This window comes from Malania oleifera, chromosome 7, assembly GCF_029873635.1.
Source record: "Malania oleifera isolate guangnan ecotype guangnan chromosome 7, ASM2987363v1, whole genome shotgun sequence".
NCBI classification, from domain to species: domain Eukaryota; kingdom Viridiplantae; phylum Streptophyta; class Magnoliopsida; order Santalales; family Ximeniaceae; genus Malania; species Malania oleifera.
Window position 1 is genome coordinate 18,408,132 of NC_080423.1, and position 16,897 is coordinate 18,425,028.

The following is a 16,897-nucleotide window of genomic DNA, read 5'->3' on the forward strand; positions in this document are numbered from 1 at the left end:
GCTATGTTCGTTCGAGTCGAATGAGGGCTACAGGTCTGGCTGTGGCTATTTCTCTACTTTAAATGACTAAAAATTCACAAGGCGCAACTCACTGCGCCTGTCGCCCCAGTGCTCCTCGTCTAGCCTAGCGTCACCTCTTGCAGGTCGCCTCGCCTCACCTGGTTTGAGGCGCAAGCCTCTTCGCTTCACTGCACCTTGCCCCTAGGAGGCGCAATTTTAACTACTATGCCTACATGTACTCATTATTCTTATATTTTGATTTAAGATGCAAATGAAGGCGTTAAGTGCAAACGAAGCTAATTGGGCGATTTTGGACAGTTTCTACATCGCTTCACAATCTGGGCATAACTCTCTCATCCGAGCTCCAATTAAGATGATTCAAGATGCTATGGAACGCTAAGAAAAAGCTCTACAACTTTCATATTTTAAGTTTTGAGAGATACTGGCTGCATCAAGGTTGAAATCGGGCTTGAAGTCGCACTGCTGACATTCTGGAACGTTCCTTAGCTTACAATTCTAATACGTGGATCTGATGCGGTTTATTTTTGGAAGTTTCCAGATCTGGTGCACGAAAAAATCCAGCTGTAAAAACCAATTTCCGAGTTATATTATGACTTTATTTTATTTTTAATATTTTTCTTAATTAGTCAGATTTGGATATTGTTATTAGAATATTTTTAAGAGATTTGGTAGGCTTCTAATACGGGGAATGAACATGTAAAAGGGGAGAAATCATCAGGACTTCACACGGCTCTCTCTCCCCTCTTCTCACACGCCTCTTTCTCCCTTCCTCTCTAACTTCTCCTTTGAGTTTTCATCATGGCCCTGCATGGCTAAACTTTTATAATTGGTCGAAGGAAACAAAAGCCTCGGAATCAATAAAACTGTGAGATCTATTTTTTTTTTATTGTTCAATTTATGCTTTGAGTATGGGATGTTCTTTTGTGCCTATTTTCATGATTGTCTCGTTTAATTACTAGGAGGCCCACTAGTTTATTATTCGTTGCAATCATCTGCTAGGTTAGATATCAAATCCGTATTTGTTTGATCCCTCTAATTTGTGAAGCAACTAAGATTTAATGATTTGCTACCTCATAAATTATTAGATCTTAGGAAGAACACTCGACTAAATTAAATGCAACCGCTTGTGCTTGTGTTGTTTAGCTTTATCGATCTCTCTAATTCTTAAGGTTGCTACTAGATTAAACCTTTAGCACTTGTCTTTGGTTGTTTAGTACTTAGGGTTAATTAGATCGCTTGTTTTCTAATTAACTACGACTAAGGAGAGATAGGAAAATAGTTCCAACGGTGAATATTCAAAGTGTGAACTGATATATACTTGCATCGATGATCAGTTGTAAAATTTTGACGATGGATGTTGACTTAGACCAAGGTTTGTTCTTTTGATTGATTTCGATACTTTAATTTGATTTGTTCCTTAGTTGTTTTTCTTAAAATTGTTTTCGTTATACTCAAACCACCCCCCCCCCCCCCATCCTTGTTCACGTAGCATAAAACTAGGTTAGATACTCTCCATGGGAACGATCCTTACTCGCACCACTACATGTATTTTTAGGAGTATAGGTTTTATATTTGGTCGCCTGCAACAGCACACCAATTAGTGTTAGATACATGCACTAGAAAATGGAAGAGAAAGGGTGACATATATCAATGTAAGCGAACTAGATGGTGGAACCTTAAGGGAAAATATATTATAGAATTAAAGATAAAATGATAAAATAAGATAAAATGATAAAATAAGGGAACTAGGACTAGAAGATAACAATGATACAACCACCATTTAGTATAGGATGGATAGTTCAATTAAACATATAGAAAACAAGTTTTAAGTGAAAATCCAGAGGAAGAAGCAAGTGGGATGAGGGGATCCAAAAAGCAGCTAAACCAAAAAGAATGTGGTTTAAGTCTTCAAGACATAACAACAATGGAAAATTTTGGAGAACTCCGAAAAATATAAAGAGGAAATAAGCACTGCACAAAAAAATTGTTAGTGAAGCTAAATGTAACGCATATAATAAATTGTATATTGAAGTAGGTAATTAAGATGGGGAAAAACCATTCGAACTCACTAGAGCTTGAGAAAGAAAAGTCAAGAACTATGTAACATCAACTATCTAAAAATGAGGACAATGGTTTTTAGTTAAAGAAGACACGAAAGAGAGGTGGTGAATTTATTTCGATAAGCTATTCAATGAAAACCAAATAGGAGGCCTACATTTAGAATTGACATGTGAGGAAAGGACAAAAAAATGAGATATATCAATAAAACTAGACTCAATGAAGTTATGTATGCATTAAAGAAGATAAAGACCAGATGACATCCAAATTTATTATATTTAGGAGATAACAAAGTAATATGGTTTAACTATTTTTTTTGAAGAAAATTATAAAGGCTGAGAAAATGCAATATGAATGGAAGAAAAGTACATTTACCCATATATACGTAAAAGAAGGACATCCAAAATTTTAGTAACTATCATGAAACTAAACTTACAAGTCAATGAAACTCCAAAAAAGGATAGCTAAGGAAATAGGGGTTTCAGAAAATTAGTTTGGTGTTATGCCTAGGAGATCAACAAAAAAGGCTATATATCTATTCATAAGATCAACGGAAAAGTTTTGGGAAAAGATGGGGGGCTTGCACATGATTTTTATTGACCTAAAGAGAGGACATATAGAGTCCTATAGTGCGTTCTAGAAAAGAATGAAGCAGGTAGTGATATATAGATATAATTGAGGATATGCATCATGGAGTGACTAGTGTTACGACTAAAGAGGACAAGTATAGGGAATTTCCAATCACAAAAGGTGAGTGTTAAAGCTTGATATACATTGTTGGTCCATAACCTAACAACTTAACCTTTTATGTAATGTGGTAAATCTAACATGGTATCACAGTTGGTTACCAATAGGTCTTGGGTTCTAGTCTTGTGGCCTGCATTTATTGTGTGGTGTTTAAAAAATTATTGTATTCCCTATAATGGGTGTTACCTATCATGTGTTTATCTCTCCACATGCTATCAGGCTGCACGTGTGGGGGAGTGCTAGAGTTTGATATACATTCTTGGTCCACAACCTAACAGCTTAAGCTTTTTGGTAAAGTAGTAATCTAATAGTTTGCATCAAAGGTTTGATTTGAGTCCTTATATTTTTGCTTAAATTATAGATGAACATGCTAGATATATCCAAAATAGGTTCCATCATGCATGTTGTCTTTATTGACAAAACAAGTGGTTGAGTAGAATCTAAGTTGAAATATGAAACGCTAAGATTATAGAGGTTTCAAGATAAGCAAATACATGAAATGCAATTTCAGTTATTCTAGGAAGAATGACAAGATTTGACCGTAAGAAATTCATAACACTGCTAAATTTTGGTACCGTGGATCCATTATGCATATTAAAGGAGAAACTAAAGATGTGATGGGTAGAATTAGGACAGGGTGGGTGGTTAAAATCTAGAAGTGTTTTGGTCATAGTGTTATGGTAGAACATCTTTAAAATTAACATAGAAGTTCTTATATGATGGCTATTAGACAAACTATACAACATGGATGAGAATATTGGGTAACTAAGGAACAACATATCAAAAAATAAATAAGGGGCCTTTTGGTATCATTGTCAAAAATTAGGAAGCAAAAACTAGAAACAAAAATTAAAACTAGAAAACCTACCAACTTGATAGATTAATATTTCCAAAACTAAAACAAATTAAAAAACTAATTGCACAAATGCTCACTTTTGTCTTTAAATCAAATAACAATAAAAAATATGATTAAAATAATGAAAATATAAAAGAATACAAATTAATAATTTTATAATAAAAAATAAAAAATAATCATAATCATTTCACTTAATAGATTTTAAAACTCACTTTTTATTGCTTCAAAAACATTCTTAATTCATATGACAACTGAAAATTTTGAATGGATTTTATTAGTTTTTTTATTTTTTAAAAGAAATTTTATGTATTTTTTATTTTAATTATATTCTAAATTTATTTTTATTTTGATTTTAATTAAAAATTATGAATAAAATGAATGACTTAATCTACAAAAGTGAATTCTAGATATTAAAGTAGCGTGGCAACAACTTGCCAAAACAAAAAACCATAAGACTATTTTCAATTTTTGCAAAAACTAACAAAAAAAAACTGAAAATTAGAAACGTATGCAAATGCATTATCATAATTTGTTTCTTCACCATATAGAAATGAAAATTTCTTTTTTCACCGATACAAAAGACAAAAATGAAACCAAACATGCCCTAAAGTACCAAAATGAGAATGCTAAGATAGATGCTTGATATAACTCTAAAGATGAAACTAAAAATGAACACATTTGTGATAAGCTAGGTGTCACGGTCCAACTATTTTCACACCGTTGTGAAGGGCCGTGCGGCGCTAGCTAAAGCACTCTTGCTTAACTAGCCAGCCTATCGTTTACCAACATTCATCCACGAAGCACTTTCATTAACATTCATTCAGACAGCAGCGGAAATAGTAATCAATTCAAGAAAGTCGTGGCAAGCAAGCAGTAAACATTGAAACAAACATAATTCATTAACAAATCCTCTGTTGACATGTTGTACTTAGCGAGGGAGGCAAGTAGGCTAAGCACGTTGACAATTGCCAGTGAGTTTTACAATGACTGATGAACACTCACCCTCCCCTAAAGAGGTTTTTATGTAATTATCATCCTGGCACTAGGAAACATCAAAGTTACCGACGAGTCATACTACCTTATTTGGCTTACAAAGACTCTACTAGCAGAAAATAACCCTACACTAGTATTTACATGATGGAAACCCATCCTAAGCACACGAGATAAGCGGTCACAGGCAAGCATAATGCCCTGAACAAGCTTAGCTCGTGAAACTAGGCATAGCACAGAAAATAAGTCAAGGAAGGACGACTAATATGGTCTTGAAAATAGTAAAAGGTGAACGATCATTTTGTTGGACTCACCACACGTCAAGCACATGTCAATATTGAGAGACATGTACGACCTTCTATAACATGTCATGCATATTAATACTACCCAGAGTCACAATCCAAATGAAGGTCTGAATCTTCATAGGAACCTTAACTTTTGAAACAATATGGCTCCAAGGTAAAAAGTTGGGGGAAGGAGCTTTTAGGAGATGTGAGAAACATGATAGAAGAAAACAACCCCAAAGTATCACCCTCCCAAACTATCTCATCACCCAAAAGGAACAAAGCAGTCCAACATGGAAAGCAAAGTCGTAAGCTCATCAACCTCTCTTTTCGTTGAATTGGAAAAACAAAAAACTCACAAAAGAGAGCCCCCCCTTGGAAGAAAATAATGATTTGATAAGTGCATTGTGAAGAGAGGAAAGTTTAAACAACCAAGGCACTTCAAAGAACCCTCACCCACCCAAACATCTTGCCAAAAACGGATCATATTCCCATTGCCCACTTTGAAGCAGGTGAAGGGAAATAATCAACAAGCTACCTCAAACACAAACTTTCAAGGGCATGCATGAGAAATAATACGACTTCCTCAAATCTCCCACCCATTTTGATGGAGCCCATACTTATTTTAATCGCCTTGTGCCATGGGGAGTTTGCTTCCAGGAAACCTTCACAAGCACTCATATCAATTAGGAAGATTTTTTTTGGATACAAATTGCCAAGCCCCCATCCCCCTTCGCATTTGGGTTTTCTAACGAACTCCCAACTAACCAAATTGTCTCTCTTATTCTCCCTAGGGATCAAAGGATGTCATGCATCAGCCTCTTTAGAGCCCTAGCAACCTTCAAAGGCACTCTAAAAAGAGAAAGGAAATAGATAGGAAGGTTGGAAGCTAAAGCACTAATGAGTGTGATGCAATCACCAAGAGACAAACGCCCCCTCTTCAACCCTTCAATCTCCTACCCACCCTCTCAATCACTAGGTATGTATTTGGGTTGCCCCCAAGAGGGAGATCAAGATAAGAAAGCAGCCATTCAAGGGAAACATAATCCACCAAGGTTTTGAAGCTTTCTAAATCCCAAACGCCCCAATTAATACCAACCACTCCACTTTTAGACAAGTTATTTAAACCCAAGATCTTCTCAAAGATTTTGAGCAAGGTAATTACCATATGAAATTTAGCAACATTGTCCTCAAGAAACAACGTGCTATCATTAGCAAACTGGAGATGATACAGCTCCAATTCCTCCCTCCCCACATGAAGGCCTCTAATCAGACCCAAATCTAGGGGTGAGCATAATTCGGTGAAAACCGAATTAACCGGCCGAAATTGGCCGGTTCAGTTCGGGTAAAAATCACGGTTCGGTCGGTTCGGTTATAATTCTACAAAATTTCAGTTAATCGGTTTCGATTCGGTTAAGGGTAAAAAAAATTTCAGTTAACCGATTAACTGAATTACTAATTCATTAGATTTTAAATATAATTTATGAATATAAATTTTGCTTATGCAAGTGCATTAAGGAGTTTAATTAAGCTTGCTTATACTCGGCATTATTATTATTATTTTTTGTCGTTGTTTTTCTTGTTTTGGATTCTTTGTTCTATGGTAAAATATTATTTTCATTAATAAAATTAATAAATAAGGTATTTAATTAAGCTGGATTTCGTTTTAAAAAAAATTTATAATTGTATTCTATTTCTAGCAATTAATTTTAAATGATTTCGGTTAAAATCGGTTAACCGAATTCCCCGAATGGGCAATTCGGTCGGGGTCGGTTCGGTGTCTTTCGTCAATTCGGTTGGTTCGGTTAATGGTATTATTTAACCGAATTTTTTGGTTAATTTGGTTAATTACCCAAATTTAACTGGACCGACCGTTTGCTCACCCCTAACCAAATCTTGAGCACGCATAAACATCCTATTCACAGTGCCCACCACCAAGGTAAACAAAAAAGGAGACAATGGGTCCCCTTGCCTAAGCCCCCCAAGTAACTCTAAACCACTCTCTAGGTTGGTCATTGACAATAATTGAAAAATTGGCCGAGCCCAATCAACCTTTGATCCACTTTCTCTGCGCCTCTCCAAACCTTTCCTGCACATCACCTTATCCAAGAAGCCCCAATTTACCATATCATACGCTTTCTCAAAGTCCAATTTAAATAAAAGCCCCCTCCTCCCCCTCCACCTCACACCCTCAGCCACCTCATTAGCCACAAGCACGGGATCTAAATTTTTATATCTCAAATAAACACAGATTGTGCCATGGTCATTACCTACACCCACAAGACCTCTTGAAGTCTCCTTACTTTGAATTTATTTTGTAATTATTTGTTTTAGTTCTAATATTGGGTGTACAACTGCTTTGTTTATGTGCATCATACATTCAGGATACAGCTTTAAATTTGAATCTTGATTCCCTCTCCTTTCTCTCCTCTCTCCAATATATGTCCTTTCTTTCACCTTCTTCAGATTCTTCTTCTTCCCCTCTTTCTTTCTCTCATCCTCTTATTTCTTTCTCATTTCCCTGCAATTCCCCATTGCCTGGAATCAAACTCCAAATAGTCAGACTAGAAAAAGATAGTTCCATACTATCATAACAACCCCCCGCTAAAACGTTAACCACGTAGAGCCTGTCCCCTATGTAAGAAAAAAAAGTAGGTCCAGAAGGACCTCAACTCAACCCTTCCATTAGCATCCACCAAAATAGATGGGAAGAAGAAACCAACTAGACAATCAACTCCAGAAATGCAATATCTCAAACAATAAGCATCCCTCCTACTGCACCATCCGAAGGGTGGAATTCTCAATCCTTAAACCTAACATGCTAGTCTAACCATCCATCTCATCTACACTTTCAAGCTTGGGCTTTTGCAAAAAATAAATAAATAAAAACCAAAAACCATAAAAATAACATACTACAACCAAGAGAATAACTGTACAAAACCTTCTAACTAGGCCTCACTTCATAGTATCACCTAAATCTCTAAAATTTCAACTAATAATTCATATAATTAACAACTATACCCCCTTTCCTCCACTTCTGCCCCTACCCCACCCACAAGACAACTATCACTACACGCCAATTTATTTTACTCTTTTTGAACTCCCTTTTTTTTCATTTTTTTCATTATCCTAAAAATATTTTATTTTATTCAAGCTTTAAAATTATTTCTATTGTTTGATTTCTTAAGGCTTAATAATGGTACCGTTATTGCTAGTACATGACAATGAAAAATTTAATGGCGGTTGAAAGATGATGTCACAATTAATTGTTAATTGATCCAAGGGCAAAAATGAGCATGTGTTAAATCAGCTGTTTTAATTCGTTTCAGTTTGGGCAATATAACCAAAGAGGTAGTCAGTTTTAATCTTTTATTTCTATTTCTTGTTTTTAGTTTTTATTTGTAGTTCTTCTTTTCATCAAATTTGACAATGATATGCCCCCATAGCATTCTTTCAATTTTTTAATCACAGCACCCTAGGTGCAAATCATGCAATGAGGCTATGAAAGTCCATAGCATGAGCCAGTGGTTTATTGAATAGCATCCATCTAAACACAGCATGGACTTGATTATATACAAGAACAACTGAAAGGAAACTGAAATTTTCTCATATAAGAATTTCAACAATCAGAAATGTTCTAATGAAGGCTGCATTAACCTGAAATGAACAACTTTGACAAGTTAAAATGCTACCAAGAATCCCATCAAATGGTCCAATGAAGTGCTGCTGCCATCTGTCCTGTTCACTGGGTTCCTCCCTCCTCTTCATGGTGAGAATTCTATTATTAGTAAAAACAGAAATATCTGCTAGAGAACTGCAGTTTGGAACATAACATTCTGAAAATTCTTCTCTTAAAGAAGACAGAAGATGAAGGAATGCTTCTGCAGCATCCTGCATTCAGGTATTAGTAAAAATTAGGCAGCTGAACATCATGTTTCAAAAATGTTAAAAACAACAAAACATAAACAATCACACCTGCTGACTTGTTAAATTGAAACTAGGAATGTATGAATCCATTGCAAGCATCACTTTCCGAGGATTCAATGTCATTCTTCTGTCACGAAGAGCACACAGATCTGCAGAAATATAGCATTTGTTAATAAATCTGCAGTGACAAAGTGACGAGGATATTAAGCAATGATGTATGAGAGCACGGAATTGGATGCGCAACTGTCTTAATTAAATTCAAATAAGTCAGAATTCAGAAACCTCACAAACAATTTTGAAGTGCTCATATTATTATGTAAAGCACTCAATAATTTTGAAATTTGTCAGCTGAATAAAAACATATAGTCCAAGTCAGTAAACCTTTGTTTGTAACTTAGAAAATATTGAGGAAATGAAAGGATAATATGAAGGATTTACTTTTTCATGTTTGGTTATCAAGGAAAGTGAGAAGAAAAATAAAAAATATATCAAATTAACAAACAAAAAATTGATTTCATACATCATTAGCACTAGAGTTTTCTTACATTTTAATCATAAAAGAATAATTTTTTATTTTTTATTAATATTTGATATAAAGAAACAACAACAACAACAAAACCAAGCCATAGTCCCACTAAGTGGGGTCGGCTATATGAATCATTTTCCTCCAATTTATGCGATCATGGACCATTTCTTTTGATAGATTCAAAGATATTAAATCCTTACTCACTATCTCCTCCCAACTTATTTTAGGTCTACCCCTACCCCTTCTACTGCCCCCCACAGTAACTAAGTCACTCTTCCTCACAAATGCACTATAAGGCCTACGTTGCAAGTGTCCATACCATCTGAGTCGTCCTTCCCTTATCTTATCTTCTATAACTTACCACGAATATGTTCATTCCTTAATTTATCTTTCAATGTTATACCACTCATCCATCTAAGCATCCTCATCTCGGCAACTTTTACTTTTTGGATATTATGTTTCTTCGTTGCCCAACATTCTGATCCATATAGCATAGCTGGTCTTATAGCTGTCCTATAAAACTTCCCTTTCAATTTTAAGGGTATTCTACGATCACATAGAACACTTGAAGAACTTCTCTATTTTACCCAACCTGCTTTAACTCTATGCATTACATCATCTTCAATTTCTCCTTCAGCTTGCATAATAGATCCAAGGTATCGAAATCTACAAGTGCTATTTATTTCTTCATCATCAAGTTTAACTTTGTCTCCAATATTCCTCCTATCATTACTAAAATTACATTTCATAATTTCAGTTTTATTTCTACTTATCTTAAAGCCTCTAGATTCCAAAGCTTCTCTCCATAATTCTAACTCAGCCTCTACTCCATCCCTAATTTCGTCAATTAATACAATATCATCTGCAAACTTTTGAATACTCTTAGTCAATTGGTCCATCACTAAAGCAAAAAGATAAGGACTCAAAGCAGATCCTTGATGTACACCTATGGTAATTGAAAATTCTCTAGTTTCTCCATCTATAGTCTTTACACTAGTCATTACTCCATCGTACATATCCTTAATGACATCGGTATACCTACAACATACACCCTTTTTTTCTAAAACCCACCATAGAACTTCCCTAAGTATCCTATCATATGCTTTCTCAAGGTCAATAAATATCATATGCAAGTCCCTTTTCTTTTCCCTAAATTTTTCCATTAATCTTCTTAAAAGATAAATAACTTCTATGGTAGATCTCCCAGGCATAAAACCAAATTGATTTTCTGAGATCTTCGTTTCCAACCTTAATCTTTGTTCAACTACTCTTTCCCATAATTTCATCGTATGACTCATAAGTTTAATTCCACGATAGTTATTACAATTGTGAATATCTCCTTTATTTTTGTATATAGGTATTAAAGTGCTTTTCCTCCATTCATCTGGCATTTTCTTAGTTTTTAAAATTGTATTAAATAAATTAGTTAACCATATAATTCCGTTATCACCCAAGCATTTCCAAACTTCAATTGGGATGTTATCTGGTCCCATAGCTTTCCCATTTTTCATCTTTTTTAGTGCAAACTTAACTTCGTTAACTCTAATTTTTCGAATAAATCTTATATTTTTAGTCTTTTCCTCATTTGACAATTCTAAATTTAAGCCTTCTATTTGGTTTTCGTTAAACAACTTACTAAAGTAACTTCGTCATCTTTCTTTAATATCTTCGTCCTTAACCAAGACAATATCATCCTCACTTTTTATACATTTTACATTTCCTAAGTCCTTATTCTTCCTTTCTCTAGCTTTAGCAAGTTTAAATATATCTCTTTCCCCTTCTTTTGTACCTAATCTATCATACAAACTATTAAATCTATATTTAGCTTCACTAACGGCCCTTTTTGCATCTTTTCTTGCCTCCTTATATTTTTCAAAGTTATCGCTGTTTCTACATTTTTGCCACGTTTTATACCAAATTCTTTTTGTCTTTATGATTTTTTGTACATCTTTATCCCACCACCAACTTTCTTTGCTATTTGAGAATCTTCCCCTTGATTCGCCTAAAATCTCTTTTGCTATCTTTTTAATAGAGCTAGCTAATCTATTCCAAAGAGTATTTGAATCTATCCCATCCTCTAAGGTCCAATCCCCACCTTTGATCATTTTATCTTTAAATTTTATTATATTTTCTCCTTTTAGGTTCCACCATCTAGTTCTCCTACACTGGTTTATTTTATCCTTTTTCTTCCATTTTTTAATGCATATATCTAACACTAAGACTCTATGTTGTGTGGTTAGACTTTCACTTGAAATAACTTTACAATCCTTGCATGATACACGATCTACCCTCCTAGTTAAAAAAAAAATCTATTTAACTTCTATTTTGTCCACTTTTAAAGGTTATTAAGTGTTCTTCTCTCTTCTTAAAGCAAGTATTCATTATACTAAAATCATATGACATAGCAAAGTCTAAGATCATCTCCCCAGACTCATTTTTGTCTCCATATCCATATCCTCTATGTATCCTTTCATAATCTTTATTATCTCTTCCAACGTGTCCATTCAAATCTCCTCCTATAAATATTTTCTCAGTCCCTGGTATGCCTTGTATAATACTATCCATATCTTCCCAAAATTGTCTCTTAAGATTTTCTGCTAAGCCAACTTGAGGAGCATAAGCACTAATGATATTTATTATCTCTTGTCCTAATACCATTTTGATTTTTATAATTCTATCCCTTACTCTAGTTACATCCACAATGCTATCTTTTAAGTTTTTGTCTATAATAATGCCTACTCCATTCTTATGTTTTTCTTTTCTAGTGTACCAAAGCTTAAAACCTGATTTATCGATTTCTCTAGCTTTCTCCCCCACCCACTTAGTTTCTTGAAGGCAAATTATATTAATTCTTCTTCTAATCATTGTATCCACAATTTCCATACTTTTACCCGTAAGTGTCCCTATATTCCAAGTTGCTAATCTAATCCTAATTTCCTGAACTAACATCTTTACCTGCCCACGTCCAGAATGATGTAGGAACCCTCGCATATTTGACACCGTACCCGGGCGCCGACACGACGCGTCGCTTCGGGGCGACGACCTAGCCCACCCTCGCCCACTTTTCGCTACACTCGGGTGGTTCAAGTGCAACGCGTCGCTCGTAGGGGACGCCCAAACAAATATTCGGTAAGGATTCATATCATAGTGATCTGACAAATTTTACGCTGGCTGTCAGCTACCTAACGCAACCCTCCTCCTTAACCCGGGCTTGGGACCGGCTGTGTGTGAAAAAATTAGGACATTTAAGTGCATCACAAGCGGAGTTATTTGATATAAAGAAAGTATAATGAAAAATGAATTTTCCTATTTTCCTTTCCTTTCCTTTCCTTTCTCCAAACAAAATCCTTGATCCAAATTTACCATAAAAATTTGGAAAATCAAATATTTTGTCAGAATTTTTAGGACTCTAAAACCCTATCAGCATTTCCTCAACAAAACGACTCAATAGTCATAGCAGCCACAAACTAGAAGCAAAAGCATATGCGCGCCCCAAAAGTATTTCCATATCAATAAGTAGAGTTCTTAAACTCAATTCAGATACTTTTCAAATTTTCAGATTACCTTTCATTAAAGCGGCCAGAGCTAGCGTGAGAGGCAAGCTCTCGACCTGTTCTTCAACTGATGAAGACTCGTTTTTCTCTAAAACACTTTCAATATAGCGTCGGAAACATATACAGCTAGCCAGGGCCTGAGAAAATTCTCCGAAACTTTAAAATTTCTAAGTGAATACTGTAAAATACCCAACCAAACAAGAAAACTCAATTGCTTAAATTGATATTACCTGCAAAATCACATTGAGAAAACAATTATTCCCAAGATTTCGCAATCCGGGTACGAAGCAAAACCTCTCCGAAGAACTTTCCCTCTCGGACGACCATGGCAACGACAAGCTCTTCAAATTGCCCGTTTTGGCATCTCGGAGGGCCAAGATCAAACCAGCGATGCCCAATATAGCAGCAATTGATATAGGAAGCTTAGAGATTGAAACCCAGTTCATGTTATGAGACAAAGATCAATACCCACGTTTGAGTTTGCGAGTTAACGAATAAACTCTTATATCTCCTCCAAATTTCTTCCGATTATAATCATGGCGAGGCCTCAAATCCTCAGATACAGCGTTGAAGACAGCAAATACTTACAATATGAAAACCAAAAAGGACCAGTGTAAGGTACTCCCGTCTCAGCAGTTCTGAAACCACGAGGACGGTGGGCGTTGCATTCTGCTTACAAAGCTTACAGAGGGGCTTACCCATGGCTCCGAATTACGGAGTTTTTTTGAAATTTAAATTTATTTTAATTAGAATTATTTCAAAACGATTTAAGTTAAAGAAACACTACACTATCCAACCTTTTTACTTAAAAGATGCTGGATGATTCAAAATCTTTTTTTCTAGATGAGAAGTATCTCTTGTGTGGCATCAAAAAAGTTTGCTTAAATCATTTCTTGCTCCGTCTTTTTTTTTCTCTATTTGTAATTCGTAGAAGTGGTCGAGAAAGGAGAAAGCCGAGAGACAGAGCTTGTAGGTGAATGATGGGTTCAGATTGTACAATTTGAATATTCTATCACGAAATATAAACTAGATGTTGAGAAGATAGTATATAAGGAACAGAAATAAGGTATGTTTTTTTACATGATTTTGTTTAAACCTAGTTGTTATTATTTGCATTTTAAGCGAGATTCTGGAATTTAAGTTGAAATTTATATTACTTTGTAGTAAAATTTAGTAATTAACATCTTAAATTTAGTTATATTGAAGTTAATTTGTGATTTGAAACATTATTGTGAAATCTCCAAATTGAGGTTAGGGATTTTTTCATATCTAAATATTTCATGTATAATTGATGAATGCAGATTAAATTTACTCGAAATAATGATGAACACATGAGATTTTGTATTTGATAGCATGGAATTATATTATATCATTTGTGTTTTTTTTTATGAAGTAATTTTGACTTTTTATTCAAGATTGTGGCCTTAAGGATGTGCCTTTGAATGATGGTTGTTGCAGTTGGGTGGCCTTTGGGATTGACAAGCTTTGTCTCGCATTGACAAATTCCTATCTAGCAATTTTTGGAAAACTAGCTCCCTAATATTGTACAAAAGTGTGAGAAATTAGGCTTATCTTTGATCATTATCTAATTTTATGAGAATCGAATCCCATTCAGATGAGGCTCTGCCCCTTTTAGGTTTAAGAGCATGTGGCTATTACATCCTTCTTTTCATGATAATGTTTGAGAAAATTGAAGTTTTTCAAAAACAAGCAAAATTAGTGGGGGAAAAAATGTGTTTGGGAATATCCCTGAGAATTCAAAACAATATTTTGAATGACACTATGGATAGGTTGGTGGAGTGTGGTTGTTAGGGGAGGATGATAAGGTTAGAAAGGTTCATCTTTGCAATGGGTTGGAGGTGCTTTTGTCGAGGGAAGAGAGGAGTTGGTTCCAGAAGCGGATGGTCGAGTGGGTTAAAAAAGGGGGATCTTAACAGTAAACTATTTCGTAGGGTGGCAAATGGAAGGAGGAGAAAAAAAAATCCCATTAAAGAGTTGGAATTAGACTTGGGGAGGGTGGTCAAATTGAGGATGAGATCACCAATTTTTATAAAATGTTATACACTGATGAGCACAAGAATAAATTTTTTAGCTACGATTACATATTCTATCCCATGTTTGAATTAGAACTCCCATTGAATAATCAATTATTAGAAAGTCCAAAATGTCCTTTTAACCAAAAGATGTAAAGTAGTTTAATGTTATAAAATTAAATTTAAATGTCATCTAATCATGCTTTATTCTCCATTCAACAACCCATATTCCCCCACTGACCTCAAATCTACACTCCCACCATTTGGTTAAATAAATGAATTTATATGTGAGAACAAAATTGTCATTGTTCATTGATATGTTGTTACTTTTTCTTACTTTGATTCTTTGAAGATTGCAGTTATTTAGGAAAACAATGATTATAATTATTAATGTTTTTAGGCGAGCAACTTGCGTTATAAGTCAATGGTTAGAATTTAGGATTTATGAGTTGTTACGCACGCGCGCGCGTTGGGTTTCCCTCCTTGTGGGGCACAATGCCTTGAAAAGGCTTCTTTTCTTTAATGTTTGTTGGCTTCCGAGTAAAAGCAAATTTTGAAGCATGCTTTTTTTTTAAATTCCAGCCCAAGCCTCACGCTTGAAGAAACCCCCCCCCCCCTTTTTTTTTTGCTCCATTTTCTTCACATTTATAATGCCAAGCACGCGCAACAGTTGCTCTCTATTTTTCTTTTGGCTATTCGTATTTCAACTTCTCTTTGCCTACAAAAGCTTCCTCATGCTTGCTTGCTGCTTGTAATTTTTCTCTAGCAAGCTGCATCTCTAGCAAGATGCAGCCCCTATTTTTTTTTTTTATCTTGTTTTTGCAAGAGAAAAATATCATTATCAGCAAATTAGGCTTTTTTGGTTGGGTTAACATTTGTGCTTGATTTTGGCTAGATCTTAAAGCTTTGTTCACAATATTTGGTGAGGCTTTTTCCTCTTGAAAAGGATGGTGTATTCCCAAGAAGGAGGTGAATTGGGATTTTAAAATTTCTTTGATTGATTCGTTAACTTATTTTAATATCTGCAATTGCACAAGCAAAGTAGGTTTTCAATTACAAGTTCGGCGAAAAATTAACTTTGTAAAACCTTTATGAATGTAAATGCCTAGTTGTTTATTCTTTTTAGCAACTCAATACAATCCAATCAACACAAACTTAACACAATCCACACTAGAGAAAGAGTTCAGCAATGCTTGTCAAGATTCAGTAACTCAAAGTAGACTTTGAGAATGTATGCTTGCTGATAAAAGGCCATGTGTTTATGAATCTATTTTCTCAATAAAAACCACAATTCAAACTTCCAACAATCTTCCAAAAACTTAGACTTTAAATAAACTTTCAGTTAATTAGTCTTGGGTGTTAACCAATCAATGTACTCCCTTTAAAGTTTCCGCAATTTATATTGATCAACCAACGTACTCCCTTTCGATTTCCACAATCCCAAAATCAAACTAAACCTTGGCTTATTTAATTTCCAATCCACGTAGTGTATATGATCAAAATTAAAATCCAACCACGCAGTTAATATAAACAGGAAATTAAATGAGAGTAGTGAAGAGAGTGAGGCGAGAGTTTTACGACGTTCGGCTATACCCGCCTACGTCATCGCCTTAGGCTAGACCACCCAAGGATTCCACTATAACCACTCCTATACGGGTAGGAGCAATCTTACAATCTCTCCTTCAATAGGCTAGAATATGCCTCCCCAAACGATACCCCACGCTTGATCCAACAACGATTCAAGAACCTGAACCGTCTACAAAACAAGAACAAGTTTTGGTGTACAAAGACACTTTCAACAAGAGTAAATTAGTACAATAATTCAGCACTAAAATATACTTCAATTCAAAATAATAATTGAAAGAGTTTGAAGCTTTTAGAAGTATATCACATAAGCTTTT

At 34.9% G+C, this 16,897-nt stretch overlaps 1 protein-coding gene across 1 annotated transcript in view; it reads right to left on the minus strand.

Moving 5' to 3' along the window:
- LOC131160483 (ubiquitin carboxyl-terminal hydrolase 27) overlaps positions 1–13,671 on the minus strand; it is a 32,105-nt gene extending 18,434 nt beyond the window's left edge. Inside the window, exons 1-4 of the mRNA XM_058116217.1 lie at positions 13,194–13,671; positions 12,974–13,100; positions 8,932–9,032; positions 8,614–8,847 (exon numbers count right to left, since the gene is read on the minus strand). Of these exons, the coding sequence (XP_057972200.1) occupies positions 8,614–8,847; positions 8,932–9,032; positions 12,974–13,100; positions 13,194–13,409 (678 nt within the window). The 5' untranslated portion in view covers positions 13,410–13,671. The remainder of the gene's footprint in view (positions 1–8,613; positions 8,848–8,931; positions 9,033–12,973; positions 13,101–13,193) is intronic.
- Between the last annotated feature and the right edge of the window lie 3,226 nt (positions 13,672–16,897).